The sequence below is a fragment of the Monodelphis domestica genome, chromosome 1 (assembly GCF_027887165.1).
Source record: "Monodelphis domestica isolate mMonDom1 chromosome 1, mMonDom1.pri, whole genome shotgun sequence".
Classification (NCBI taxonomy): Eukaryota; Metazoa; Chordata; class Mammalia; order Didelphimorphia; family Didelphidae; genus Monodelphis; species Monodelphis domestica.
Genome location: NC_077227.1, coordinates 114,443,218 through 114,470,861, shown reverse-complemented (window position 1 = coordinate 114,470,861; position 27,644 = coordinate 114,443,218). Strand labels below are relative to the sequence as shown.

Sequence of the window (27,644 nt, the reverse complement as noted above, 5' to 3'; positions counted from 1 at the left end):
AGGCTTGCTTAGACTTCCTACATCCAAGTTTTGCTGCTAGAGCTTGGGATGAAGAGATAATTTCTTTGGGGAAGGAAGAGTAATAATTACCTCTGGTCCACATTTATTCCTCCCCAGCCAACATAATCTTTCCTCAAACCTTACCACCATCTGCCCAGGAACAAAGCCTCACTACCTGCTCGCATAGTGAGGCTGACCCTAGTTGTAAGTCATGTCGCAGCCCTCTACCCCCATCAAATTTGGAATTTAACTCCTGTGACCACCTCCAGGTTTCCTAGGGCCTTAGTTATATTGAGAGGAGAAAAAGGCTTCCTTCTCTGCCGGCCCCCAAAAAGTTACAGTTGGGGGAAAAGTCTCAGGTGTGAATTCGAAGGTAAGGATCTAATTTCATAGGTCATGGGGCAGAATTAAAGGTCACAATGAATTGAAGTAAAGAGAAGGGCTTCAATCAGGCTAATAGATGGATTAGTGGGAAGACAGGGGAGGAGACAAAGAAGGGATGAGAGAGATGGAGAAATGGAATATGAGTACATGGGGGAAGAGGTCCTCCTTGTGGAAGAGGTCATGGTGATTTGGTAGGCTCCAAAGACGAGTGTAAGCTGGCAGGATGGGTTTCAAAGAGATGAAAGTTGAGAAAATGAGTGCATACAGCTGTGGAAGTCAGAATGGGTGAGACAGGACTAATAATTTGAAGAATCAGTGGGGCTTTTCTTGGAAGTTCTTGGGTCAAGGAGAGGTTAGAAAGGGATTGAGTGGTGCTGTTGGCAGTGTCAGTTACCAGTCAGGACAGAGTCAAACCGAAAAGTCTTTTTTATTGATCGGTACCATACAGGACTCAAATGGCCAAAACAAAAAAAGGTATTACAGCTGGGGAGCTAGGAATGGGGGTCCCTCTCTCCCACCCCTGCTCCCTCCAGCTCTGCTATATTTTGCTCTGAGCTGGCTGTGTGGGATGGGTAGGAATCACTGGAGATGGAAGGAGGTGGCTGAAGGCAGAAGGGACCCAGAGGTCTCCATTTGCCCATCTAGGAAACAGGGTTGAGAACCCCCATCTCTTCATCTTCCCTCCTGTAAAGTATGTGTTGTGTGTAGGTGTATGTGAGGGCAGTACAAGGTACTGGGGGATGGAGACCCTATTGCCAAATTGGGCTCAGTTGTACCCCCAAACTCAAGGAGATAATGGACACTATTTCTCCCTAAAAGTTGACTCAGGATGCCACCTAGTGGCTCCACCCCAGTTAATTATAGGCATCCCTTCCTTCCCCTCTCCTGGAAGGAGCTGGAGATGGTTGGATCAGGGTGGGTGGGTGTGGTGTCAAGATCTTCCCCCAATCCCATACTTCCCCTCCCCTCCCAACAGAGACAAAATGTAAAACACAGTGACAAACACATGCCCCTCATCCCCATCCCTTAGGAGGAACCCTTGTAGGCACCCTAGCCCCCAGGGTCCTTCCCACCACCACTGCTCTGGGATTTAAGTTAGAAGATGACACAGGGTGTGTAGGGGTAGGGGGAGTGGGGAGTGGGGAGAAGAGAGGATTTCTGGGCCATTCACAAGCACTAGGTACAAAGAAGGAAAGATGAAGGCCTAGGGAGTAGGCAGGACACAGTACTTGGTTTACTATTGAGGGGTTGGAAAAAGGCTAGAGAGGTCCACCCCTTCCCTTTCCAGCCATCTCCAGGAGGAGGGAAGAGATGATGGCCAGTGTCTCCTTGGTCTGAAGCTCAAAAGGTATAAAACGGCCCAGCCCAGGCTCCTGCCTGCCTGGAGGTGGAATAGGAGCAGAGGGACAGGGGTGCTGAACCTAACACGGGGAGGAGGGAAGAAGGGGGAGAGATTGGGAGAACTTTTTTTTAAACTTACATTTTTAATAATATTATTGTTTTTTAAAAAGTCGAGGATAGAAGGTGGTAGGAGGGAGCAGAGCTTAGCCCCTTGGCTGGAGGGGAAGGAGGCTGGGGTCTGAGGAGGGCAGGGAAAGAAGAGGGTGGAAAAAGGCCTTGTGGCCAGTCCCCTCTTCCACCCCAGAGTTGGGGATGGGCAGTTCATCCCGGCCACCAAATGAGTCCCTAAGGGCAGTGGGCATAGGAACATTGCCCCTGGGCTCTACAGGGGTGGAGGTTAGGGGAGCAGAAACCAAGCATCAGGGGTACCACAGCTCTGGGGGAACATCCAGACATTTCTTGGAGGCTGACCATTCCCCATTCCCCTGACTTTCCAGTCCCTCCTGCAGGTAGATGGACAGCTGTAGGCTCAGTCTCTGGGATGCTGGTCCTCCCTCTGCTCCCAGGGTGGGCAGGTGGAGCCCTTACTGGGAGGCCTGAGATGTGGGGTTCTCCGACTTGCTCTCCTGGCTTGAGGGGGGTTTGCTGTTCCAGGGACTGTTGGCACCCAGCGCTGGGGAGTTGTTGAAGCTGTCCTCGTCGTCGATGCCGTTGGCCGCATCAAATTGTGTGTTCTCCAGACGGGTGATGAGTCGCTCGTCCTCGTCCCCGAACTCCCCGCCCATCAGGGTGGGCTCCCCCACCACCATCACATCCTGAGAGCGGCGGAGGTCCCCAAACATAATCGGGGCAGCGGCATGCCTGGCCCCAGCAGGCCCTCACCCACAGGGATCCTGACCCACCCCCGGACCCCAACTTTCCCATAGACCCAAAAGATCCCAATAATCCACCCCCCAAATCTGTAGGGACCCCAACTAATCCCAAATTCCCCAGATTTCCCACATTTGCAAGAACCCTGATCTCCTTCCTCATATCCTTATCTCCATTCCCCAACATTCACCTCTAGTCCCTTCATTTTAACCCCAACACCTCTGACCTTCCTCAATATCCCTGATGCTTCTCTAACATATGTTCAGGTTCCCCAAGTCCCTGACATCTATACCCAGATATATCTCAATGGTAGGGGCCCCTCGAAACACAAGTCTGTATGTCCTAGGGAGAGGGAAGAGGCCACAGACCTAGGTGGGGTGGCCAAGTGAGTGTGCATCTGCTTCCATGTGTGTGACTAGGTGTCCTTGCATGTGTGTGTCCCCACATCCCATATTTCCATATGCCTGTGTGTCCCTAAGTCCACAACTGGAGTCACTGCACCCCAGGAGGGGAGGGTGGAGCTTCCTGAGGGGGCCAGAGAGAAGAGAAGAGAAGAGAAGCCGAGATGCTTACAGGTACCTGGCTGGAGAGCGCGAAGGTGCTGGCAGGGCTCTTCTTCTTGCTGTTGCTGTTGTTGGCGTTGCCGCCCCCTGAGCTCATGGTGCTGCCACCCGACATCTTCCGTTTCCGCCTCTTGCTTGGTTGCTGCCGTGCTGGTTCCGCTGCAGAAACAGAAAGAGAATGAGAAGTGGATGAGACCAGGCTGAAGCGTCACTGAATGAGCTAACCCTGGGAAACTTTTCAGCTCTGGGATTCTGTGCTTTAGTGGAATAAAAAACCTCAAGTCAAGGCCCAGCTATCACTGCTGGCACCTAAAGAGAGCCCTCTCTATCTCTGGCTGAGAAAGACCTGGGTTCTCCAAGGTGCAAGGAGGTAAGAGCTCAAGAGTCATCTACTTCTGAGGGAGTCAGTCTTGGGAGGAATCCCAAGTTCTATTTTGATACCAGAAGAGATGAACTTGGGTTCCTGAAGGCTATGCCAGGGGAGAGCTGGCTCCCAAGCTAGAAAGACTTTTGATTTAAACTGGAGGAGATTTAAAGTCTGGAGAAAATCATCACTAGGTTGAATACTAGGGAATGATTTTTTTTGGTCACAGGAACTCAGGAACCTGTGTCCAAAACAGGAAGGAATGGCCACCTGTTACCAGGGGAACAGAGAGCACCTACAATGATGAAATCACAAACTTTCTGAGGCATGGGAGCAAGAGCCACATATACTGAGGTGGAGGAACTTACCGGGGGGTGCAACCATGCGCTGCCACTTCTGGAAGAGGCAGGTCTTGAGGCAGTCACGAGGGCTGAGGCTGTAAGTCTTGTGGCGGGACATGAGCTCCTGCATGGGCTCAAGGATCACACAGAGCTGGAAGCACAAGAGTAGGAGGGGAAGTCAGAACTAGATAAGCCAGTTCTTAACCAGTTGAAAAGGCTGAGAAATGGGATGGGGTGGGGAAATGGTGTACAGCCTCAGCGCAGTGGATGCTAACTCACTCGGAGGTAGTTGAGAGTGGAATTAGACAATCCACACCGAGTGATGTTCTTGGATAACTGATCCAGCATCTGGGGGTCCTGAGCCTGGAGAAGGTGAAGATGGGGGAAAATAGTCAAATATCCCAAAGCATGGCACCAAGTTCTCCCATTCCAGGAGGCCTCCCTCCCAGGACTCACATGCATGGCCAGGATACTTCGAGGGATAAATTCACGATGCTGCCGGATGCTGAAGTGCCATGTCTTTATCCTCATCATGTCATCAAACATGAACTCCAGGTATAGCCGGCCTTCCACACATACCTGAGGACATACTTGTCACAAACCTGCCCTCCAACCTCCTCCCCTCCATACACACAAAGATATATCTGACTCCTTTCAAAGAACTAATCCTCTTTTAGATTCTCTCCAGATCACCTGGTGAGTTATCTGTGTAGGTGATCGTTAAAGCAGAAGGGGCACCAGATCATATACACACACTACCTGCCTAACAGGCTACAACATCATCTGCATCACTATACTGTCTTATGAATTCGTATTTATTTTCTTGTCCCTGTCTCCCATACCCCCACACCCACACCCCCACACCCCCACATTCCCCAGACCTGGGTGAACATGGGCTTGCCATGCTGAGTGATCATGCTGCCCTGGTCACAGTCAAGGGACACAAAGTTGCTGTGGAAGGCTTCCTTAGGGTGCTTTAGCACATAGTACAGCTCTGTGGCACCCCCCTCAAAGATGCTACGGAAGTAGCGTGGGATCAGGGTCCGTCCAATAGCTGCAGAGATAAAACAGACTCCTCAGGATGAAAGGAACCCACCATTGCACTGCCCCCACACCTAAGAGGAGCAAATCTAAGGGAAGATACAATTCCATACCAAGGTTCTGATACCCACTATATCTCTTTGGTCCATCCTCTAAACAGAAGGTGATGGTTAACATGGCATCGTCCTCAAAGAACTCAGTTGTGAAAGCATCCCACCAGAGATTGTCACACTCCTGCAGAGGATAGGAAAAGGTCACTAGGATCTAAGAGGTTTCCAGGTTTGCCATGGGTAGGGAAATCTTTGCCACCCCTAAGAACTGGGGAAGGGACTCTTAGAAGCTAGTAGGTTAACAGAGGTAAAAAAGCCTTCTGACACAAGTGGTTCCCATTTCTAATCACTCCCCTCCTTAAACTCGTGTCACCTCCCAGCTCCCCATCCTCAACCTTTTCTCTCATACACATAACCCCATCCTACCCACTACCCCTAGACATACCTCTGTCCAGTTCTGTAGCCGCTTGTTTAACTCGAATATTCTGTAGTCTGTCTGGTTGCCATATGGTGTGTGCCTCCTACAGGGTGGGAAGGTCAGGATTGTCCCCCCAGCTCCCCTACTCATTCGGTCTCCCCATCCCTTTCCCAAAATCAGATCATTCCCATCACCAGCCTCTTACCCAATCCCAGGCTCCAAGTATGTAGGCGGGTACATGGGAGTTGGGCTGTGGAAAAAAGAGGCCATAAGAAAATACAGAAGTGAGGAATGAAGTGTACCACACAGCCTCTACTACCCCCAACAAACCTTCAGCAAAAGAAGCTAAGAGGACTAGCCTAAAGAAAATGGGACCTGGGGGAAGACAGGGGATTTAGGGTCTGAAGGTAGCAGTGTGGCTAGGACACTCACCCCACATCCCGATCCAGCATGGTGCCCGGGTGGAAGGGAGGAAAGGCGTTGCCGTTCGGGGGCTCCTTCGGTGAGTACAGCTTGAATGACTTTGAGGAACAACCTGGGGAGAGGAGACTACACTCAGAGGGGGGATCTGAACAGTGAGTGAGAAGCTTAGGACTCCATCTGGCTCTCAGTTCCTCTTTACCGAACCCTCTCTGTGACCCCTACTCTGCAAATGAGAGACACCTGAGTTTAGAAAATAAGCAGTCACACATAGCAACCCTGACCTCCACACCCTGGGGAGAGGAGCTTCCAAGAACATGCCACTGCTCAGCACATTCATGCCTACACACCAACTCTGACATGAAGGCTATGCCCCCTCCCCACCATATTACAAAGCGGTTGTGGTGAAATAAAGAGAGCAACTTGTGCCTTCATGTTTATTTTGATGAATAGACGGGTAGGGGAAAGGGAGAGAATCTTATTCTTGTGCCACCAACCCCTTCATCAAGAGATAAGCCTGAGTTATCCCTAGTCTTACCCCACCACTATCTAAAGGAGGACACTTGGAGAGGGAGCCTAGAAAGTCCTGGCCCTTCCCATCCCTTCCCTGGGCAGCAAAGGGGAACCTCTTCTGTCTCCACCCACCAGATAAACAGTTGTGTCTCCCCCTCCCCCCTCAACTGCCTTTCTCTTATCAGTCCCAATCAGTCCACTACACCCAGGGCAGGTGCGACCCCAAGCCAGGGACTTAGCCTTAACCCCTTCTCTTCTAAAACTGTCTCCACTGAGAGCCTTCCCATCCTACAAATAGGAATACTTAGGCTTGAGTCATGGGGGAGGGGTACCTCAAAGTCTTAGCAATGGGTAGAACAGATCTAGGTGTAGATGTGTATGTAAATGGAGGGGATTTTCCCAAAGACCTGCATGATGCTGGTTAGCATCTTCCTTAGGTGAAAGGGAGGACTGGGAGAAGAGCAAGTATCCCCAGATAACTATACATTTTGGCCACAGGGTAAGAGGAGAAACACTGGTTCTCAGACCAACAGTCTGGTCACTTCTAAGACATCAACTGCCCCTGGGCTCACTTTCACAGCTGCAATGTTCATCTCCCAATGGTCCAGAGCTAAGGCTGCTTGGCCCAGGAGTTCTGAGTCTCTCTCTCAACTCCCTAAATCCTACTCTTCATCTGGCTGTGTCTGTGAGGAGTCTATCTGTTTCTAGAGAAGGAAGGGGGTGCCCCAAGATAATCCCAAGTTCCTTTCCACTATTTCGCAAAGCAAACCTTGTGTGTACTGGTGGGGAAAGGATTCTATTAGCCCCTATCCGAGCCCAGGGCAAGATCTTAGAAGGGAACGGCACATTCCATGGTCCCCCAGGCCTGTGCAGGTCCGATACTGTGTCTGCCTGTGTACATATGTTCACACACCTTGCCTCTGTACCCAGCTCGCCCCAACATGTCTAACGCCAGGTGGAACAGGGCAGCCTTGGGCAGGAGCAGGGTACGGGAGGCATGAGCACCATTCCCCTCCCCCCACGACATGCTCCTAACACAACCCAGAGTATGCACACGCTGCCATAAGCTAGTCTGGCCAAGGTAGGTTGCTCCAGAAGGGGATAGAGTACTAGACACCCAGATTCCACCATTTTACAACTCTTCCTGCCACCCTCCTTGAAGGCTGCTCTCTACTTCAGAAGAAACAGGTATGCAAAGGCTCTGATCCAGGTCCAGGATTCACAGAACATGAAGCACCAGAGCCAGGACTCGGATACAAACCAAGTAGTCAAGATCTCTAGCCCCAAGCCCTCGTGGAATATCCAGGCAAAATTCACCCCAACTACCTTCCTAGTTCCATTAGGACTTCAGGGGAGAAAGGATTCCCAGGACTCACTCTCTGAAAGAGTGCTCAAGGGACCAGTTTTTCTACTTGTGAACTGAGAAGAACATACACCTACTTACTTAGTAGGGGGGGGGGGGCTGGCAAGAGGAGAAAGGGCAAGATGAGATGCCCCCAAATACAAAATGGTGGGAAATGAATTAAAGGGAACCTTCAGGATGGACTTTTGTCCCCACCTTTGGATAATGGGCACAACCTCAGACTTGCTGACCCTACCAGGCTCACAGCAATTCCCAGCATCCCAGTCCAAGGGGGTGGGGGGAAGGGAGGGGAATCCCTGGTGGGGGTAAAGCACACAGACCATCTGTCCCTGTAACTCCCGACCCTCTCACTAGCCAGAATAGGAAAGAAAAGGGTGAACCAAGCTTTGAAGGCCTGGAGGGGGAGGAGGGAGTGGGAATGGAGGAATGGGTTTGGTCAGTCCAAAAGGTTGGGGACCCTCAATGTTGATCTTAGGCCTAAATTCCCTTTCACCTTTTCCTAGACCAGAGTAGGTACTAAGAAAGCAAAAGGCAGAACTAGAAAACTTTTCTGGGACCAAGATTCAGGGTATAGGGGTAGGGAAGAAGAGGGGGTGCAACTCTAGCTACAGTCAATTCTATAGGAATTAGCCTGACAGCCCTCTTCCCCCCCCCCCCACAGGCCAGAGGTCATGAGGCCTAGCCCTAGGAGGAAAGATCTTATGTCCCAGCAGGACCAGACCTCTTTCCCTCCCATATCCCCCCACAATTAGGCCTGCCGGGACTTACCTGGGAGAAGTGAGGGGACAGTGTGGGGTGGTGGGTGCTGCTCTCAGCAGGGAAAGGGCCAGCAGGGTGGGGGTGGGGGTACTCAGCTGCTCATCTCTCTGGCCAGCTCTGCTCTACTCTCCGAGGAGCAGAGGGACGGCAGGGCCCGGCTAGCCCAGCCACACAAAAGCTCCCACACCCCCAAGCACCAGGCACAATGGGTTCCAGCCCAGGGAAGAAAGTTCCTCGGGTCAAGGGGCCCTGGGCCAGGGGTCTGGGGAGCTGGCCCTGGGGGCAGGGGGCTACCAGGAGGCCGCGGGGAGCAGGGAGCTCTCTTTGTTTGCAAGATTTCCCTCAACAATGGCCACCGCTTCGCTCTGCTCTGCACTCCTCTCTCTCTCTCCCTCTCTCTCTCTCTCTCTCTCTCTCCTCCTCCTCCTCCTCTCCTCCTCCCTGCTGCCGCTGATCTCTGCCTCTGCCTCTGCCTCCAAGCAGCCCGCCGCCACCAGTGGCTCGGCTCGACCCACTTCCCCTCCCTGCTGACCAGGCCTGCAGGGCCCCTCTGTTAGGGGCTCCGGGGAGTCACAGCTCAGCTCCAACACTCACTCACACAGACACGGTCACACATAGATAGATACACACACACACACACACCTCCCGCCCCCCTCCAACCAGCCCGCCGCCCGCCTGCTCCCTCGTTCGCTCACTCACTCTCCCTATCCCTCTTCCTCCCTCCCTCCCTCCCTCTCTCTCCTCTCCTCTTCTCTCCCTCTCTCTCTCCCTCCCCCCCTCTCCTTCTCTCCTTCCCTCCCTCCTTCCCAGTGTCTCTCAGAAAAGAGGCCCCAGGGCCGGAGGAGGGTGGAGCTGGACCCTGCTGGCTCCACCCTCCCCCAGCTCCCTCTGCCTCCTCTCCTCTCCCATGAAAGAGGAAGAAGGAGGGAGGGAGGGACTGCTTGGGCTGAGAAAAACAAAAGAGAGAAAGACTAGGAGAGAAACAGAAAAGGAAAAAAAAAGACAAGACAAGAGGGAAGAAGAGATGAAAATGACTATGAAGAGGGCAGAGGAAGGGCTCAGAAGAGCAACAAACCTCACTGTCCAGCAAGGCTGAAGCAGTCAACAGGCCCCCCCCTCCCCCCGGAGGGACTGGCTCCCCTGGTCCCGGCCTTGTGGGAAGACGGAAGTTGAGTCTTAGGGCTGAGGAGGGGGTTCATCCTCTTCCCCCAAACTCAGAATGAGAGGAGGCCCCAAAGGGCTTATATTTTGTTGGTTTTGGGCCCCATACAAGTTCTAACTGGGCCCTAAAAACACTTTCCCCCTCAGGACTCCCAGTTTCCAGGACCCAACCCAAGGAGGCCCCTAGTTCCATCTTTCTAGACTCCATGTCATCTCTTTCCTGCCCCATGGGCTCACCCCTCCCAGCTCCCATAGGTTCCTCCTTTGGTTAGTGCAGCCGCCAAGGGACCTGCCCAAGCATGACCCCTCACACCAGGAGCTTGTGATGGTACTAGGATGCCAGAAGGGCAGGTCACTGGTTGGAGGGTGAGGCAGAACAGGAAAGAGAGTGTGCCTGTTTCGAGGCAGTCTGGGATGTGCTACCCCCCTACTTCAGAGCAAACCATCTCACTCACTCACACACACACACACACACACACACACACACACACACACCCCTTTAAGGAGGCACAAACTAAGGGTTTTAACTAGATCTCCAAAATGCCAAGAATCTGTGATTCTGTAATCCCTTGGGATTTGGGGGACAATATTCAGAACGGTGTCCTCTGCAATTCTCTCCCCACCCAGATCAAGTGAAGTACTCAATCCCACTCCCCCCCAACTCACAACATCCCTCAGAGTTACCAGGCAACCTGCCAGAGAGGGCTCTCCCTACCTACTGACCCAGTGATGCCCACAACCTGTCCTGCAATCTACATGCCTTAGCGCGGCATCCTCCTGATACCCACAGCTTTTAGCACTAGGGCCCCAGGCTGAAGGAATCATCAGTGACTCCTAACTTTTAGAGCCAAAGCAGGTTTGCCAATCCATTATCTGTATGGGCCTTTCACAGAACCATCAAGCAGGTACTATCACCCCCATCTTATAGGTGGGTGAAACAAAGACCAAAGAAGTGACTTGCCTAAGGTCACACACAGAGTTGTAGAGCTGGGAATAGATAGTTCCTTTGGCTCTTACTTCAGAGTACAGAGACCTCTCATTCCCCCCAAATCCTTGCATTCTATGCGGCCATAGCCAGCCAGCTACCTTATATGTCTGTGATAGCACCACACAAGGGGCAGCTTGTCCCACAGCCCACTCTTTCCCACCTAACCTCATCCCTCCAGAGCCTCTGTGCTGCAAGCCCAGCCCCCTCAGCTGCTACCACCCCCACCCCCACTCCCATGGGGCCCATTCAGGAGCTCAGAAATAACCAGGAAGGGGAAAAGAGAGGTACTTTTGGCACATTATCAAAAAACTTAGCCCCCCACTCAGCCTCCAGTTCCTCCACCCCAATCTAACATTGCATCAGGAGAGACAGGGGCAAAAATGAAAACAAAATTAGAGACAGAGGAAAGGAAAGAGGGATAGAGGGATTAAAGAACCTCAAGCGCCAAGGTAAAGGGCAGGAGGATGATCGACCTCCCCTCATCCCCCCTTAACCCCCAGCTATTAGGCAGGAGTCTGGTACCCACAGCTCCCGCCCCCTACCTGGGCCCCTAGGCTGCCCTGACCCCAGCCCCCTCTCTCCTTTGTCTTCACCCAGCCTCCCGCTGGCCTGGCACTCTGCCATCCCCTCTCCCTGGCGCCCAGCCTTGGCCTCAGCCTCCTCCTCCCTTACTCCCCATCTTAACCCTTATAGGGCAGATATCACCACCCCAGAGTACTGACTAGGGAACATGCTTCCCAGGGTTCCCCCCCTCCTGACCACTGCAGGGGGCTAAGCTGCAGGGAGGAAGGGGTCTCTAGTCAATGTTTTTAGTTCCTTCTTCATGTGCGTGCTTCTGTTTTTGCCTGTGCCTGTGTGCTCATGTCTGGGTGTCTATGCCTTGGTGTGTGCTCTGTGTGTGTGTGCTCGCTATGTAAGTCTCCCAGGCTCCTCTCAGTCACATGTGTGGGGCATGTGCTGTCTCTGCTGTGCTGGGGGAGGGAGGAGGAGTCGGAGACACAGACCTACGTATGCACACAAAGGAGGAGGAAGCTTCCGAAGGCGACCAAACCTGGTCTGCCCAGCCTGGGAACTTGGGTGCTGAAGGCCTCTCCAGGGCCCAGGTACTTCCAAGGCAGCAAAGAGCAAATATTTCTTTGTGTGTTTCCATGCATGAATTTCCCTGCATCCACTTCCACATGATGTATGTTTATACATGTCTCTGTACATTGTGTTTTTCAGCCAATATTTATTTGGGTATATATTTCCTGTCTGCTTATGCCCCAAACAGGTTAATCCCTTGTCTTCTGGTCTCTAGGTCTGAAGAGTCATAAAATGCAATACTCAGGTCCCACTTATTCCCCTGCTCCCAGATCATTCTTTCTGGCCACCTGTCAATTCAGGCCCTCTCTAAAGTCTAACCTATAACTCTCCTCTTTGATAGTTTTCAAGACACCAATGGAAAGGGCTTGACTCTTCTCTCTGGTCTTCTCTACCACATACTCACACTTAGGGAAAACACAAATGTGTCCTCTAATAACCTTTCTCAGCCACATGTGTCCAGTACAGTAGGATGCAGGCCCTACAGCCTTGGGACTGGCATACCCTACAAGACTCTATCCCCTCCTGGTGGCAAAGTGGCAATGATGGCTCTCAGCCATCTCACCCCTTCCCTAGGCTAGGTAGAAAGGGAGAGGAAGAGAGGGGAAAGGAAAGAGGAGAAAGATTCCAGCAACAAGACTCATGAGTTTATCCTTAGCCTCCCTCCTTTACTTTGAGCCCTGGGTTTCCCTGATAAAAAAGGAGTAAAGATACCAGTGGGGTCACCAGAATTAGGTAGAGAAAATGGTCAGAGGTTGGGGAAAGAGTCAGGAGGAGTCTCCAGTATAGAAAAGAAACTAATCTCCCCAACATGAGAGGGGATAACAGTCTCTTTCCTTCTACTACACAATCACCCAAATTCTGCTGGGGCAAGGACTCCCCCCCTCCCCCCCCCCGGAGAAATAAGTTTCTCGGCATTCACCATCCTTAAATATATGAAACTCCAACACTGACCCTAATCAACTCAATTAAGGTTTGTGGTGCCTTTTGCCTAGTCTCCCCTATAGAGATAGCAGGCACCTTAAATGTTTAAGTAGCCTAGAGGTCATATGACTCAAAGATTGCCTAGGGAGATGGGAATAGGCTGATGTGGGATACAGCACCCTCTGCTCCTTATAATAGGTGAGAGGGCTCCCTTGGTCTCCCTAAGACAAAGCCACTATCATTCTTCTAGGCAACACCTCCTACACCAGCAGGGAGGTCTATATTCAATTCTGATAAATAAGAAAAAAGGTCACTGGTTCTATGAAGGATAAAGGATGGCTCCATATCTCAGGTATGGCAGCCTGAGGGTATGAACCAGCCACAGAGGCCAGACATCTTGGGGTGGCAGCAGGGGGGACTTTCCTGGGGATCCTTCTTTGCCAGCCCTCCTCTATCCCCTTAAATCTTCTCTTCATCCTTTCTCCATTTCCTAAGACTATTCATAAAAGAACCCCTTGGTGCCTAGATCCAAAACTTTAACAGGCCACTCCTGGCAGGTGGAGAATATATTCAGGAGGAATATGGTAAATGGCATGGGTTCTGAGCAAACTCTATAGCCTCTAAGCCACCTTTATCCCAAGTGTTACTTGGTAGGGGAAAAGGTCAGAAATTACTTTTTGGGTTCTTCTCCCCAGTTATTTCAAGCCCCCCACTCTGAATCACAAGCAGAGGAACAAGGCCCAGAGGCCCAATTACTGGTGCCCCCAGTGGGGGTACTGGTGCCCCCTCTTGGGGGCAGTTGTGCCAGGCAACAGGCAATGAGGCACAGAGGGGAGGGGCTCCAGACGACACCCCCTTCTTTCAATGCAGCGGCAGCCCCCTCCCCAGGTACCCAAGGGAGGAAAGAGAGCAGGGTCAGGCAGAGGGGATAGTACATCAGTGAGAGCTGGAGTAGGGGGGGGGCAACCTGTGCTGGCCAATCACAACTCTCTGATGACCTGGGGGGGGGTCAAAAGTCCAAAGCCACTTCTGATTGGTCAATGTCCTGGAATTCTGGGAATTCCACCCCCTCCCCTCGTCGCACCCCTCCACCCCCCACCCCCAGGCGCCTCTGGGCTGCTGCGCATTTTCGGGGGGGGGGGGAGAAGAAGTCCTTTCCCAGGACAGCTAGGCTAAGCCCCCTCCCCCAACATTCATATACACACACATACATACACACATCCCCAAACCAAAAGCCCCCTCCTCCCCAGCCCTGCAAGTTTACACCAAATGGGGGAGGGGGGTTGCTGCGGCGGGTGGGGGCGAGGTGTCCACTCACCAGGGCAGGCGCAGCCCACTGACATCTTCACATCGCCCGCTGCGGGGGGCCCAGTCGAGTCACGGTGCCCGCCGCGCGCGGGGACAGGCTGGGCATGGGCCGCCGCCGCCGCCTCCTCCTCCTTCTCCGCCTCCTCCTTGGCTGCCGCCCGTAGCCCAAGTCCGAGCCCCGGCCTCCGCGCCGGCCTCCGCGCCGGCCCCAGGGTCCGCCAGCCCCTGGCGCGAGGGGCCTGCAGGCTGGGCAGGAGACAGGAAGGAGACCTGTCTGTACGCGCGTGTGTGCGTGTGTGCGAGTGTGCGCGCAAGGCTGTGCGTGTGTGCGCGTGTGCGGGTGCGTGTCTGGGGCGCTCCCTCGCCGCCGCCGCCGCCGCCGCCGCTCGCTGGCGGCCCCGCGCCGGCGCCCCGCTCCCCGCCTCGCTAGCTCGCGGCTCCCTGGCTCCCTCCCACCTCCCTCCCTCGCTCCCCCGCCTTCCCGGCGCCGCTGGGTTGGGCTTTATTAATATGCTAATTGAGGCGCGGGTGGGAGGGGAGAACTGAGCCGTGTGTATTCGTGTGTGCGTGTGTGCGTGTGTGTGTGTGTCAAAGTGACCCGAGCTGGGGAGGGGAGGCTTCAGGGAGCGGGCATGTGACGCAGCTTTTAAAGGAGAGACGGGGACCTAGACTAGGGGTGGGGGAGGGGGGAAACATGCTCTGAGAGCTCCACTAGATGAAGGTTCCTCCTGCGACCTGGAGTTTTGGGGGCTGAGGAGCCGGGGGAAGGTGGGGAGGAGGAGCGAACGGTGCCCAGTGCTGATCCCTCTCCACCCCACGACCACCAAGGTCAGCCTGGGTACCTGGCAGGAAGGGAAAGCCTCTACCCCCGATCTCCCCGGTATCCGTTATATCCTGGCTGGCCAGGGCTGAAAGAGTTAATAATGAACCCCTACCCTTTCTTCCCCAAAGCACCACGTCGTTTTAGTTGTTTTTTTTTTGGTGGGGGGGGGGGTGCTGGTTGGAATGGGAGATTCCATAGGCTAGAGCTGATGGAAAATCCTGGCCTGGATGCTACCTCTCACCTGATAGAAGTGTGTGTGTCTGTGTGTGATTTCACCAGGATCTGGCCTCAGGGACTAGCATGAGAGACAGGTCTGTCTTAGGATAGTACATCTTCGAGTACATCGATTCTGTGATGAGATGGCAGGTTCTGGGGTTGGAGGAGGGGGGCATGAAAAGTCACTACGGATCCCTCAGTGTGGGGTGCCTTGGCTTCCCTCAGAACCCCCCAAAGCCGCCACTTTTCCCCAGATAGATCAGGTCTGCACAGTCTGTGCCCTAGTGCCTGGGAATAGCTTGGGGATTCTGCATTTGGGAGGGGAGTGCTTTCAAGCCCCCCCCCCCCACCCGTCCCTAGTCCAGCTGCTGCCCCACTTTCATAAACAGGAAATGCCTATTAGAGAGAGGGGAGGGGCAGAGGTGTATATAGAGGGGAGTTGGCTTACCCTACCCCCTCCTTCCAGGGGGTGTCTTCAGCTGCTTGCCCTTTCCCTTGACTTCTGGGTGAGGTGGGGGAAGGCCTTTGCTTGCCCTCTGGGAAATAGTGGTTGCTTTCCCTTTTATGATCCCCCTCCCCGCCCCCTTTAAGGAGGGCATGGGCCCTGATGGGGGAAAGAGGTTCTTACTGATGTGTAACAGTTTACAGATGCACAGACTCACTCACCGCCAACTCAGTTATCTATGGGGCAAACAGATGAGCAGCACCAAGGTGAATTCTGGAGTTTGGCAGTGCCACAATAAGACCTATCTGGATGGCCCTTCCCTCTAGCCAAAGAGAGGGGTCAGAGCCTGTAAGGAGGCAAGGAAGACACATTGCTTCCAAAGCCAGTCCCTCCCCCACATCCTCTTTGGTTAAATCAGCCCTTCCACACCTTTCCTCAAACTAGACTCTTATCTCATAGGCCTAGAAGGCTGGATTAAAGTGAGCCCCATCCTCCATCCTCCACAGCCTCATCCCCCACCATGGACTTTCCCTTAGAATTTCTAATTTCTCCCTTCCCCAACCCACCTCAAATATTTTAGGGAATAACATTTTCCCCTCAGTTAAAAGAAAGAATTAGACCTTAGGCCTCCAGGGAGAATCTTTTCAGAGTTCGACTGCCCAGAGGGCAAATTCAATCTGTCTGTGAGCCCCACTTTATCAGAGAAAAGTGAGGGAGAAAGAGCTTGCTTTGGGTGGTTGGACCCAGGGGCGGAGCGTGCAAAAAATGTCCTTAGGCACTGGGAAGGGGGGTTGGGGGGAAACAGGGCAGCTTCCCCAGTGCAGGCTCTGCACTTGTGCCAATGCTGCTGATCTCCAAGATCTTTTTCCAATTCCAAATTCTGCATTTTTGAACATGGCGTCATAACTATATTAGAGAAGAACTATGCCATTAAAAAAAACAAAACCCTTACCCTCTGTCTTAGAATCAATATTGTGTATTGGTTCCAAGGCAGAAGAGTGGTAAGGGTGTCTGAGGTCAAATTTGAACCCAAGATCTCCCATCTCTAGGTCTGGCTCTCAATTCACTGAGCCACCTAGCTGCCCCTAGAACTATGCCATTTTGAAAAGCTCAGGCCTTAACTAGAAGTCTCTATTTGATTGTTGTGATCCCAAAGTGCTTTCTTGATTTCAGAGGCTCTTATAATGAAGTTGTTTCCTAAGGTTCTGCTTCTAGCTCTGATAGCCAACAATTCTCAAAATCTGATTCCAAGAGATTCCTGACCCCCCACCTTGTATAAAGAATTGAGGAGTGGTCAAGTTGTAGAAAGGCCCAGGGATGGTGGTAGAGAAATTGTCCCTAACGCCTCCACTCCCATAGTCACCTGATCACCTTCCCCTTTAGGCTATTCATTTCATCCAACTAGCCAGGTCAGATTCCTGGAGGGACAGAGAGCATCTCAAGGTGATTTCCCCCACCTGACAACTACCACTGCCCCCATCCCCTAAACCAGGTAAGAGGCTTCCAGTTGGTTACGAAGGCCAGATATTTCTGTGTCTGTGCCTGGAATCTGACAAAAGGGGGACAAGATGGTCTCATAGAGGAAAAAGCACTCACTAGCCTTGAGTCAGAAGATTTAGGTGCTAACCCTTGCTTTTCTGAGAAGAGCAGATGGGGCAGAACTACTTACTGTTCACCTTTTGGAGGCACATGGGCAATAGGAATTTCTGAGTGAGTGGACAATAAATTTTACCAGTGTAGGAAGCTCTCAAGTGAGGAAAACTCCTTTACCCAAGTAGTTGGAAAACTATTTAGCAATTCATAGTTCAGTTGCCTAAAACCTTAAGATTTGCCCAAGGTCACAGTTTGTATCAGCAACTGGATTTGAACTGACTCTGAGCTCCTCCTGGTTGGGTGGGAATACATTATGAAGATTAAAGCAATCTCTCCCCTCCAAGTACATTTTACCTAGACTGCAGCAGTAGCCTGTGTTCTCTCTGTCTCCAATCTTTTCTCTATTAAATTTATCATCCACAACAAAGAATTGGAGCTTGAGGGGGAACTCGAGTATTAGTTGGGAAATGGCTAAAAAAATTATGGTATATGAAGAATAAGAAATGATGAAGTGGTTAGTTTTAGAAAAACATAGGAAGTGATATCAAGTAAAGGGAGCAAAAGAACTAAGAGAATAATTTATTCAATAATGGTAAAATTGTCAAGATGAACAACTTTGAAAGACCTGAAAACTTGAATCAACAAAATGAGGAACCCCTATTTCAAAGGACTCCTGTTGAATTGTACTATCCACCTCCAGAGAGAGCTGATGAAATTAAAAGTACAGATCATGGCATATTTTCTTTTTCTTTTCTTTCTTTTTTGGATACAGTTAAGATGGGAATTTGTTTTGTTTGACTTAAACATATTTATAATGGTTTTGTTTTTCCTTGCCTTTTTAGTGGGAAGGGAGAGAATTCAGAACTGAAAATAAAATTTTATTTAAAAAAATAAACCAATTGGGAACAAAAAAATTACCATGGACAAATTGTGCAAAATCTGTGCCACAATCTAACCAAGTCACTCTCCTATTTAAAAAACAAAACAAAACTTCAGTGGCTCCCTATTGCCTTTAAGATGAAAGATAAATTCCTTAATCAGGCATTTAAAGACTTTAGAAATCAGATTCCAATCTACCTTTCCCGCCTTATTACTCCTATTAATGTGCCTTTTATTCCAGTCAAACTGGATTACAAACTATTAGCTGCATTGGAAAACCCAGCTGAATTTATATAATCTGGTCCCCATGCTTGGAAAGCACTTACTCCTTCAAAAAAAAAAAGTTTTATTGACATCACTGTCATTTTCTAATGACTCCTCCCAAACCCCCAAGAGAATGCTTCCTCATAATAAGTGAGTGCAATTGAGCAAAATAAATCAAAACATTGACTTTGTCTGAAAATGTACACCGTCTTCCACAGCTCTAATTCAACCCTTCTCTTTGGAGAAGTGGGCAGTATGCTTTATCCTGGAACTTAAAGAGAGGTCTCCCTCAATGGAATTTGAGCTACTTGAGTGCAGAGACTAGTTTTTCCTTTCTTTTTTCTTTTCTTTTTAAAAAACTCTTACCTTCTATCTTAAAATCAATTTTAAGTATCAAATCCAAGGCAGAAGAGTGGTAGGCAATTGGGATTAAGTGACTTGCCCAGGGTCTCACAGGCCTGGTACTCTATCCACTGAGGCACCTAGCTACCCTCAGACTAACTCTTCTCTATGTATCCCTAGAGCTTAGATCTGTGTTCTATACATAGTAATTGGTTAATAAATGCTTTTGCATTTATTTATCTTTAGAAGTCTTGATTGATCACTGCACTGATCAGAGTTCTGAAGACTCAATGACACTTAATATTTACTGATTACTTATTGTGGCCAGGACATAAACTGTTTTTTGTTTACTTCTCAATTTGGTGTATAAGTACAATGAATAGGTATAATGTATGTCTTTCTAAGTTCTCGGAATTCTCCTTATTCATGATTTCTTATGACTTAATATACCTTATAATTTAAACACATCACAATTTGTTCCCCTATTCCCTAATCAATGAGCAATCTTCAACTTGGTTTAGCCTGTCTGCCAAGACAGTTTATTATGGTGTGGTAGCTGCACATGCTACAGCTTCTTGGAGCCACAGGTGAGAGCTGGGCAGGTAAATGCCAAAGAAGGAAAGCAGCCCTGAAAAGAGATAGGCAAATCTTCCCACTAGAGATACTTGTCTTCCCTGAACACCCCATTCACCTGTACCAAACTAATTAACTGATAGGCTTCAAACCCTTTGATGAGTTAGGTGGGCATCTGCCCTATGTATGTGAAGACTTTCTCTAGTAGAATGGCCAGATGAGACCAATTTGTTTCAATAGTTATGAAGGCCTTGGAAGCAGGCATTGGGGAGTACTCAGGGACTGGTTACACATCATTAAGAAGCTAAGATCATCTATTGCCAACCTGAGCCATTGACATTTATCAGGACTTGTCTTGCTACTGGACTTCTGTTACTTTGGAAGAAAGAGTGAGACCAATGACTTTGCATAACTCAGCCCCACTTAAATCTATTTGATGCTAGCCCCAAAAGACATCCCCAATGATATCATTCTGGTCCTTTTGGTGTATAAAGGACAACAACTAATCAATGAGCATGTGCTTTAAATTCTTTGCTACTACAAAAAAATGCCACAATTAATACATTTTTATATTCTTCCCTTTGTGACATTCTTTGAGTGTATATACCCAGTTAAACTGTTGTTGGGACAAAGAATATATACAGTTTAGTGGAGAAATTTTTATGTATAATTCCAAATTGTTTTCTAGAATAGCTGAGTCAGTCTACAGCTCCAACAGCAGTGAATCAGTGTCCTTCCCTTCCCACACTCCATCAAAGTTACCAGTTTGTCAACTTTTGCCTCTCTTATGGGTATGAAGAGAAACTTAACTCTTTGATATTCATACTAAAGCATTTCTTCATCTACATCTTTAGGAACATTTATCTTTTCACTATCTAGCTTAAATACTTTTCCTGATTTTTCAGGTTACTCTCTTAACTTTATGTTTGTTTACATTTCTATATATATGACATAGTAAAATAGCAGATTACTGTATAAGTTAAGTGAGAATAGCCACTAAGTAATTGTGGTCTCTGTATCCCTAGTTCTTAGTCTAGTACCCTGCATGCAGTAGATTTTAATAAATACGTATTCAATAAGTGCACAGGAGAGGTCAAATAGAAAAGGTTGAGTTTTTTTTTAGAAAGAATCATTTTTTTCCTGGTAGTGTAAGGGAAAGCTTTCAACAGCTGAAAATGAGGAGACGGGAGATTATGTCAAGGCATGAAGAAAAATGTCCAATAAGAAAGGAGAAAGCTAGATGAGATTGGGAACTTGGAGTGGTCCTGTGTAGATGGAACACAGACACTTAAAAGAGACTAGTATAAGGTAATTCTGAAATGGTAGTTTGGAGCCATATCTGGAAGGGTCTTAAATGTTCCTTTAAATTTTTTAGTTCTTGAAATAATGGGGAGCCATTGAAGATTTCTTCTTTGGGACTTGATGGGCAATGGAAATCCTTTGAAGGCTTGATATGATTAGAGCAGTGTGTTAGGAAGATAAATATTGCTTTGAAAGACTTAATGGAATGTAATGACTGACTGGAAGTGGGGGCAAGTGAGAAGAATCCACAATTCTGCATGAGTGTCTCTCTATCTTGGGGGTTTCCTGTCTCTATCCCATCTAGCTTCCTTTGGGATACAACCAGGGTTGGTTAGAACTCTTCTAGATGGTGCAGTAGGTAAAGTGCTGGGCCCAGAGTCAGGAAAAGTTGAGTTCTTACCTGTATAATTCTGGGCAGGTCACAAACTCTCTGCCTCTGTTTCCTCATTTGTAAAATGGGGATAATAAGAGCACTGACCCCACAAGGGGGTTGTTAAAACCAAATGAGATAATATTTATAATGCACTTGGCACATAGTAGGTGTTTAATAAAGACTTATTTTCCAACTTCAGGTGATGGAGTCAGAAAGGGCCTATAGACAACTCTGCAGCCCTTTGGGGGAAGTATTTTGTCTTGGTGGCAATAGGTAAAATTATGAATTGACTATATATGAGCTTGAGATCTTTTTTTATTCTTTTTTCAAGCTAATTCCTCTCCAACTAGCTATCTTCTTGAGTCACTATCCCAGGGATGACTGGACAGAGTTGATATAATATAAATAAAAACTAGTCAGGGAAAAAAGGCCTGATGGAGAAGGGTTACAAGAGGGACTAGTGGCAGAATGAAAGAAACTAGTATTAAGCACCTACTATAGGCCAGGTACTATGCTAAGCCCTTTAAAAAAAACCTTGTTTTATCCTCACCTGGGAGGCAGGTACTACTATTCTCTTTATTGTGACTTGCCCAGAGTTCCGCTACAATTAGTTGAGGCCTCATTTGAACTTAGTTCCTCCTGACTCTAGGTAGCACTCATGACCCTATGCTACCTAGCAATATCTGTGGTCAACTAATTTTCCACTGTGGGAGTGTTCCAAGCAGGGAAAGGTGTCTCCCCTAAAATATATCTTATTCCAATGACTATTTCTATAGTCTCCTGAATGTAGATTTCTAGTTCCTCTCTCCCTGGGGCTCTTGCCCCATCTCTATCTCCAGAGCTGAGAACTTTGATTTGGTTGTATCCTCCCTTTCTGATTCTTCTCTTCATACTCCTGACTCCTGTGGCTTCCTCTAACACTTCCAGTCTCAGAATTCCTCAGAACAACTTAGCACTGGATCCAAAAGGGATGATTCTTGGCTCCAGTTGGATGTCTGACTAGTTTCCCAACAAGTCAAATCAACAAGTCTTTATCTAGAGCTTATTATGCGTTGTGTTGAAGCTATAAAGAAATGCAAATAGCAGTCCATACTCTCAAGGTCAAGTCTAATGGAACTAGAGCAATGGGTCAACTCCCCTAAGAGGGGGAAAGACAAATATCTAAGTCTTTGTACCTTGTTTCCTCTGTGGTTCCAAGGGACTTGCACTTTGCCTCCAAGTAGACTGAGTCCCTCAAGAGCAGGCATTGTGCTGTCTTTATATCCACAGCCCTCAGTTGGCTCAATGCTTTCCCTTACAGTCTACATGGTACAAAGCTGAAGTTCAGGGCATGTTTGATGAGAATAGCAATAATAATAGCTTACATTTATATGAGCTTTAGAATGAACTAAAACACAACATTCTCACGTGTGACTTCACAACATCCCCCTGAGTGTTCAAAGTTGGATATATGCTAATTCTAAGACTAGAAGCTTAATAAATGCTTGTTGATTGATGATTGATTTATCCCCCACCTCATTTTTAGGAAGCTCATTTATTGGGAAATCCTCATTCAGGAAGATGCCTTTAGTCTTGGTATTCAACTTCATCACCACCATTTAGTCCTTCTAAGTGGAGGGTGGAGTCATAAACCTCCATTTAAGGTGGGGAACTCAATTCCCTTTTCTCCTTATCCAATTATTACCATCATTAACACCATCTTCCTTCAAGGTTCTGGTCTTCTGAGAAGACAAAGAAACCAGGAATTGTGTGTATACATGCTGGGGGGTGGGGTTGGAGTAAGGGAATACTGTGGGAGGGTAACTGGTTTCTAAACTCATTTGTTTCTCCACATGCCTAATGGAATTTAAGTCCCAGCTCTATCTTTCAGAATAGTGTTTTACCTTCAAAGTTGGTCTGCCCAATTCAATTTGAGAAACATTAAGTACCTATGGTAAACAAACCAGTACTCAAGACCTAGAAAAGCAAAAACAAGTGAAATTTCTGCCCTCAAGGAGTTTATAATCTTGTACAGAAAAAGGAAAGTAGAAAAAAAAAGGAAAATAGTTCCTATATGATTACAGATGAGGAAGCTGAGGTAAGTGAATTGTTTATGGGCAAAATTTAGTATCAAGACCAGAATATGAATCTGTCTTTTGACTCTAAAAAGTCCAGTGCTCTTTCCATTATTCCACATTGACTCAAACATACACAAATTTTAAAATTAAATGTATTCATTCAGAAGTAAAAGATGTTGGCTACAGGAGAGGGGTGGGAGGAGGGGAGGAAAAGAACATGATTCATGTAACCATGGAAAAATATTCTAAATTAATTAATTAAATAAACTTAAATTCTTAAAAAAAAAGCAGTAAAAGAGGCTGTCTTGCACTTACTCTAAAAAACTGACGGAGGAGCTAGAGGATAAAGCATTTACAAAATCAGTGTTTTCTCAGGATTTAAATTGGGTGGCTAGGTGGTATAGTAAAGTGCTGAGCTTGGAGTAAGGAAGACCTGAGTTTGATTATAATATAAGATGCCCCTGAGCAAGTCACTTCACTTCAGTTTCCTCAAATGAAGATAATAATAGCACCTACATTTGTTGTGATTTTGTTTTTTCTTATTTAGGATTTTTTTCTTGTAACATTTGGAATTTTTGTGATTATTTTGGTATTTTTATTTGGCAATGATTCATATGCCTCATACCTCAGCCATGTATCCCTATGTGATTTCAATGTTTCTTTAAATCCTCAGCGGGGAATGTGTTATTATTTTGTAATGAAAAATTTAAGTTATTTTAAAGTAATTTTAAGGGTAAGAAATTTGCTGGCCCCCGGAATCCAGAGACTGAACTCTTTGAAGAGGATGCCATGGAGATGCCCACAGAGACTGCACGATGCTTCAGGAGGAGATCCTGAGCAAACCAGATATGCAAGACTGAACTTTGCAGGGTTGAATACATTTGTTTTATATGTACTTTGTTGTGCCAAAGGGAACTGTCTCCTAATTTTTTTTCTTTTTCTCTTTTGTTTCCTTTGGTCCCCAGATTATTGTAATTTCCCCTTGGAAACTGCAATATTGTATGTATCTTTAGTTGAAGTTATAAGTTTGGTTATGTTTGCAAGATCCATTGGGGCAACTAGTCTCCCAATGAATCCCAGGGGGAATGTATGGTTTAAAAATCTGTACCCTGGGGACTTCATTTCCCAGCATTCTTTATTCTTCCCAGGGTTCTCTTGTCTTCCATCCCTGTGTTGCACCCTGGCATGGGTTTGTATATAAATTTGCTGAACCCACACTGTAGGGCTTTTGCTTTGCCTCAAGCACAGCAGGTGTGGGTCTCTGGCTCTTTGCTCTGCTCACTGTGCTGAAGGAACCCCTTTCTCTCTCACTTTGTTGCTATTAAATCCTATAAATTTAAATATTTGGAGTATTCATTCATTTTTAGTCTTATACATCCAAGGGTGGTTGTGCAGATCAAATGAGAAAATATTTGTGAGGTGCTTAACATAGTGTCTGGCACATAGTAGGTGTTTTATAAATGCTAGCTGCAATTATCATAGGAGCCATATAGATTGTAAGTTTTACAGTACTCTCAGAGATTCTCACACCAGAAGCTGAGGAAACAAAATAGTCTCAACAAAGGGTAGAGGATTCAGCTAGCCATGGAAAGACTCAGTTTTTAACTTGGAGGAATAGGGGAAGTAAGAAGATGGTTTAGGTGAGAGAAAAAGAACAAAGGTTCTGGGACAAGAAGCCATTTGGGAAACCAGTGGGAGACTAGTCAGATGGGTGGTGGGGAGCAAGAAGGGTACTTTTATGTCACTTATCTAGAGCTTATTATCAATAGCTTATTAGGCACAGGGCTAAGTGCTAGGGATACTAAGAAAAAACAAAACATGATACCTGCCTTAAAGGAACTCACATTCTAATGGGGAAACAATATACAAAAAATGGTATCTGCAATATTTATATAGTCTAAATGGAAGATGATCTTGGAGGCTAGGCCTAGCAGTGGGGAAGATTGGGAAAGGATTCTTGCAAAAGATATTACTGAAACTGTCTAAAAGAAATTCAGGGACTAAGAAGGTGAAGATGAGAAGGAAGAGAATTTCCGTTTTAGGAGTAAAGTCATGGAGCAGAGAGATGTAGTATCATGGTGGAATGGGGAATCTGTGGGAGAGAATGTAGATTGGGACAAGACTGCAGAATGAGAGGATCATTCATTTTAAGCCAACTCAAAAAAGCATTTACAAGTAAGTGTCTCTGCATAATAGTTGAAACCTGGAGAAATAAAGTAAAAAATAGCCTGTCCTCAAGGAGCTCACAATATTTTTTATTTTTAACATTCATTTGTGTGGATAGAATTTTGCTCCCCAGGAACTCTCTCTCCCAGCATCCCCAGTTACGTATCTATGTAATGTAACTAATGTAGGGAAGATATAAGTTTTGTGTAGCTCTGCCCTTTTTTCTCCTGGAAACATGGCTGTGGTGGTTGGGTGAGAGTCAGACAGGAGAATTTTACTTAGGCTCTCTAATTTTGTTTCTTTTATTTCTCCTACTTCAAGTGATTAGTAATAAATCTTATAAGATATAACATTTGGAGTTATTGGATATTAATTTAAATCTTACACATTAAAAAAAATGAGTTCTGAATTCTCTTCCTCCCCCTGCTTCTTCCTTACCCATTGAGAAGGTTAGTATGTGATTTCAATTATTTATGTGAAATCATGCAAAATTTATTTCCATATTAACCATGTTGCAAAAACAAAAAAAAATGATGCCTCAGTCTGTACTTGGACTTCATCAGTTCTCTCTCTAGAGGTGGATAGCATTTATTAGAAGTCCTTCAGAACTGTCTTTCATCACTTCTATTGATCAGAATAACAAAGTTCACCTGGTTCTGCTTACTTCACTTTGCATCAGTTCATATAAGTCTTCCCAGGTTTTCCTCAAATTATTATGTTCATCATTTTTTCCCTTAAGGCCTTACCTTCTGTCTCAGTATTAATTCTAAAACAAAAGAGTGTCAAGAGCTGGATAAAATGGGTTAAGTATCTTGCTCAGGGTCACAGAGCTGGGAAGTATCCAAGGCTAGATTTGAATCCTGGTCCTTCTGACTGTGGGTTTGGCTCTCTCTTCACCAAGCCACCTAGCTGCCTAAGCTCATCATTTCTTAAAGCACAATAGTGTTCTATCACAATCCCACCACAACTTGTTTAGCCATTTCCTAGTTAATGGGCAACCTCTCAATTTCTAATTCTTTGCCACCATAAAAAGAGCTACTATAAATATTTTAGTATACACGGGTCATTTTCCTTTTCCTTTTATCTTTTTGGGATATAAGACCTAGTAGCAATATTGCTAGATCAAAGTCTCTGCACAGTGATTAGACCAGGTCATAACTATACCAACAGTGCATTATTGTCCCAATATTTTCACATTCCTTCCAATATTTGTCTTTTCTGTCATGTTAGTCAATCTGATAAGGTGAGGTGATACCTCAGTATTGTTTTAATGTACATTTTGTCTTTATCAGAGAACTTGCTATAACCCCCCCCAGTTTCCTGCTTTCCTTCTACACTTGGCTACATTGGCTCTGTTTATGCAAAAAAATTTTGTTCTTGTTATAGTTCAATAATATCTGACTCTTTGTGACCACATTTGGGGTTTTCTTGGAAAAGACACTGGAGTGGTTTGCCATTTTCTTCTTCAACTCATTTTAGAAATAAAGAACCAAGCAAAAAGGGTTAAATGACTTACCCAGAGTCACATAGCTAGGATTTGTCTCAGACCAGATTCATATCTGACAAGTCTTCCTGACTTCAGGTCCAACACTCTATATACTATGCTACCTAAATGTCCCAAAAACTTTTAAGTTTTAACGTAACTAAAATTATCTATTTTATTTCCTGTGGTACTCTCTATCTCTTGTTTGGTCATAAATTCTTACCTTATTCAATGATCTGACATAAAATTTTTCCATGCTCCCCTAATTTATTTATGATATCACATTTTAAGTTTAAATCATATACCCATTTTGACTTTATCTTGGTATATGTTGTGAGATACTGGTCATTACTTGGTTTCTGCCAAATTGCTTAAGTAGTTCATAATCTAATGTGGGAAACAGCATTATATAAAAATAAGATATGTACAAAATAAATTGAAGATAATCCCAGACAGAAGGTACTAGCATTAAGGTAGATCCAGAAAAGTTTCTTTCAGAAGGTAAGATTTGAGTTGATTCTTGAAGGGAAACCAGAAGGATGACATAAGTAGAGAAAGAATCCCAGGCAGGAGGACAGCCAGTGAAAAGGCATAGATTTTTTTTTTTTAATAAACTCTTACCTTCCATCTTGGAATCAATACTGCATATTGGTTCCAAGGCAGAAGAGTGGTAAGGGCTAGGCAGTGAGGAATTAAGTAACTTGCCCAGGGTCACACTGCTGGGAAGTTTCTGAGGTCAGATTTGAACCTTGGACCTCCAGGCTCTAGGCCTGACTCTCAATTCACTGAGCTACCCAGCTGTCCCCAAAAGGCATAGATTTGAGAGATAGAGTGTCCTATGCAAGGAGCAGCCAGGAATCAAATATCATTGAATTTTAGAAAACGTGGAGGGAATAAGATATAAGAAGACTAGAAAACTAAGAAGGAATCAGCTTATGAAGGGCTAGAAAACCAGAAGATTTTATATTTGATCCTAGAGGAAACAGGAAACCACTGGAGTTTACCGAGCCGGAGAATGGCTTGGTCAGAACTGTGCTTTAGGAAAATCACTTTCACATCTAAGCAGAGATAGGACTGAACGGTGAAGAGATTTAAATCAAGAAGACCAACCAGAAGGCTACTTCAATAGTCTAATCATGAGGACCTGGACCAGGGTGGTGCTACTTTAGAGAAGGGATGTAAAACTAGGAAGACTAATGAATGGATTGGATTTGGGAGGTAAGAGAAAAGAGTCAAAGCT

General features: G+C 46.9%; 1 protein-coding gene across 3 annotated transcripts; it reads right to left on the bottom strand.

The window, feature by feature from the left end:
• Positions 1–792: 792 nt before the first annotated feature.
• Positions 793–14,322, bottom strand: LDB1 (LIM domain binding 1). 3 transcript variants are annotated; one of them, XM_007479125.3, is made up of 11 exons: positions 13,899–14,322; positions 5,805–5,907; positions 5,578–5,622; positions 5,400–5,475; positions 5,036–5,138; positions 4,745–4,917; positions 4,320–4,442; positions 4,143–4,226; positions 3,891–4,014; positions 3,175–3,317; positions 793–2,540 (listed from the first exon to the last, which is right to left on the bottom strand). In XM_007479125.3, exons 1-11 carry the CDS (start codon positions 13,921–13,923, stop codon positions 2,310–2,312), a joined length of 1,230 nt encoding a protein of 409 aa, XP_007479187.1. In that variant the 5' UTR covers positions 13,924–14,322; the 3' UTR covers positions 793–2,309. The 3 variants fall into 3 exon arrangements, with proteins under 3 accessions (XP_007479187.1, XP_001369415.2, XP_007479188.1); XM_001369378.5 differs by having other exon boundaries at positions 3,169–3,317; positions 13,899–14,321; XM_007479126.3 differs by lacking the exon at positions 13,899–14,322 and adding an exon at positions 8,437–9,230 and having other exon boundaries at positions 3,169–3,317.
• Between the last annotated feature and the right edge of the window lie 13,322 nt (positions 14,323–27,644).

Excerpts from the sequence above, each read along its gene's own strand:
- LDB1 (XM_001369378.5), bottom strand. The coding sequence starts at position 13,923 with ATGTCAGTGGGCTGCGCCTGCCCTG. Across the intron at positions 5,476-5,577 it reads TACTTGGAGCCTGGGATTGG|GAGGCACACACCATATGGCA; the intron begins GTAAGAGGCTGG and ends CCCACCCTGTAG. Across the intron at positions 4,918-5,035 it reads GGATGGACCAAAGAGATATA|CTATTGGACGGACCCTGATC; the intron begins GTGGGTATCAGA and ends TTATCTCTGCAG.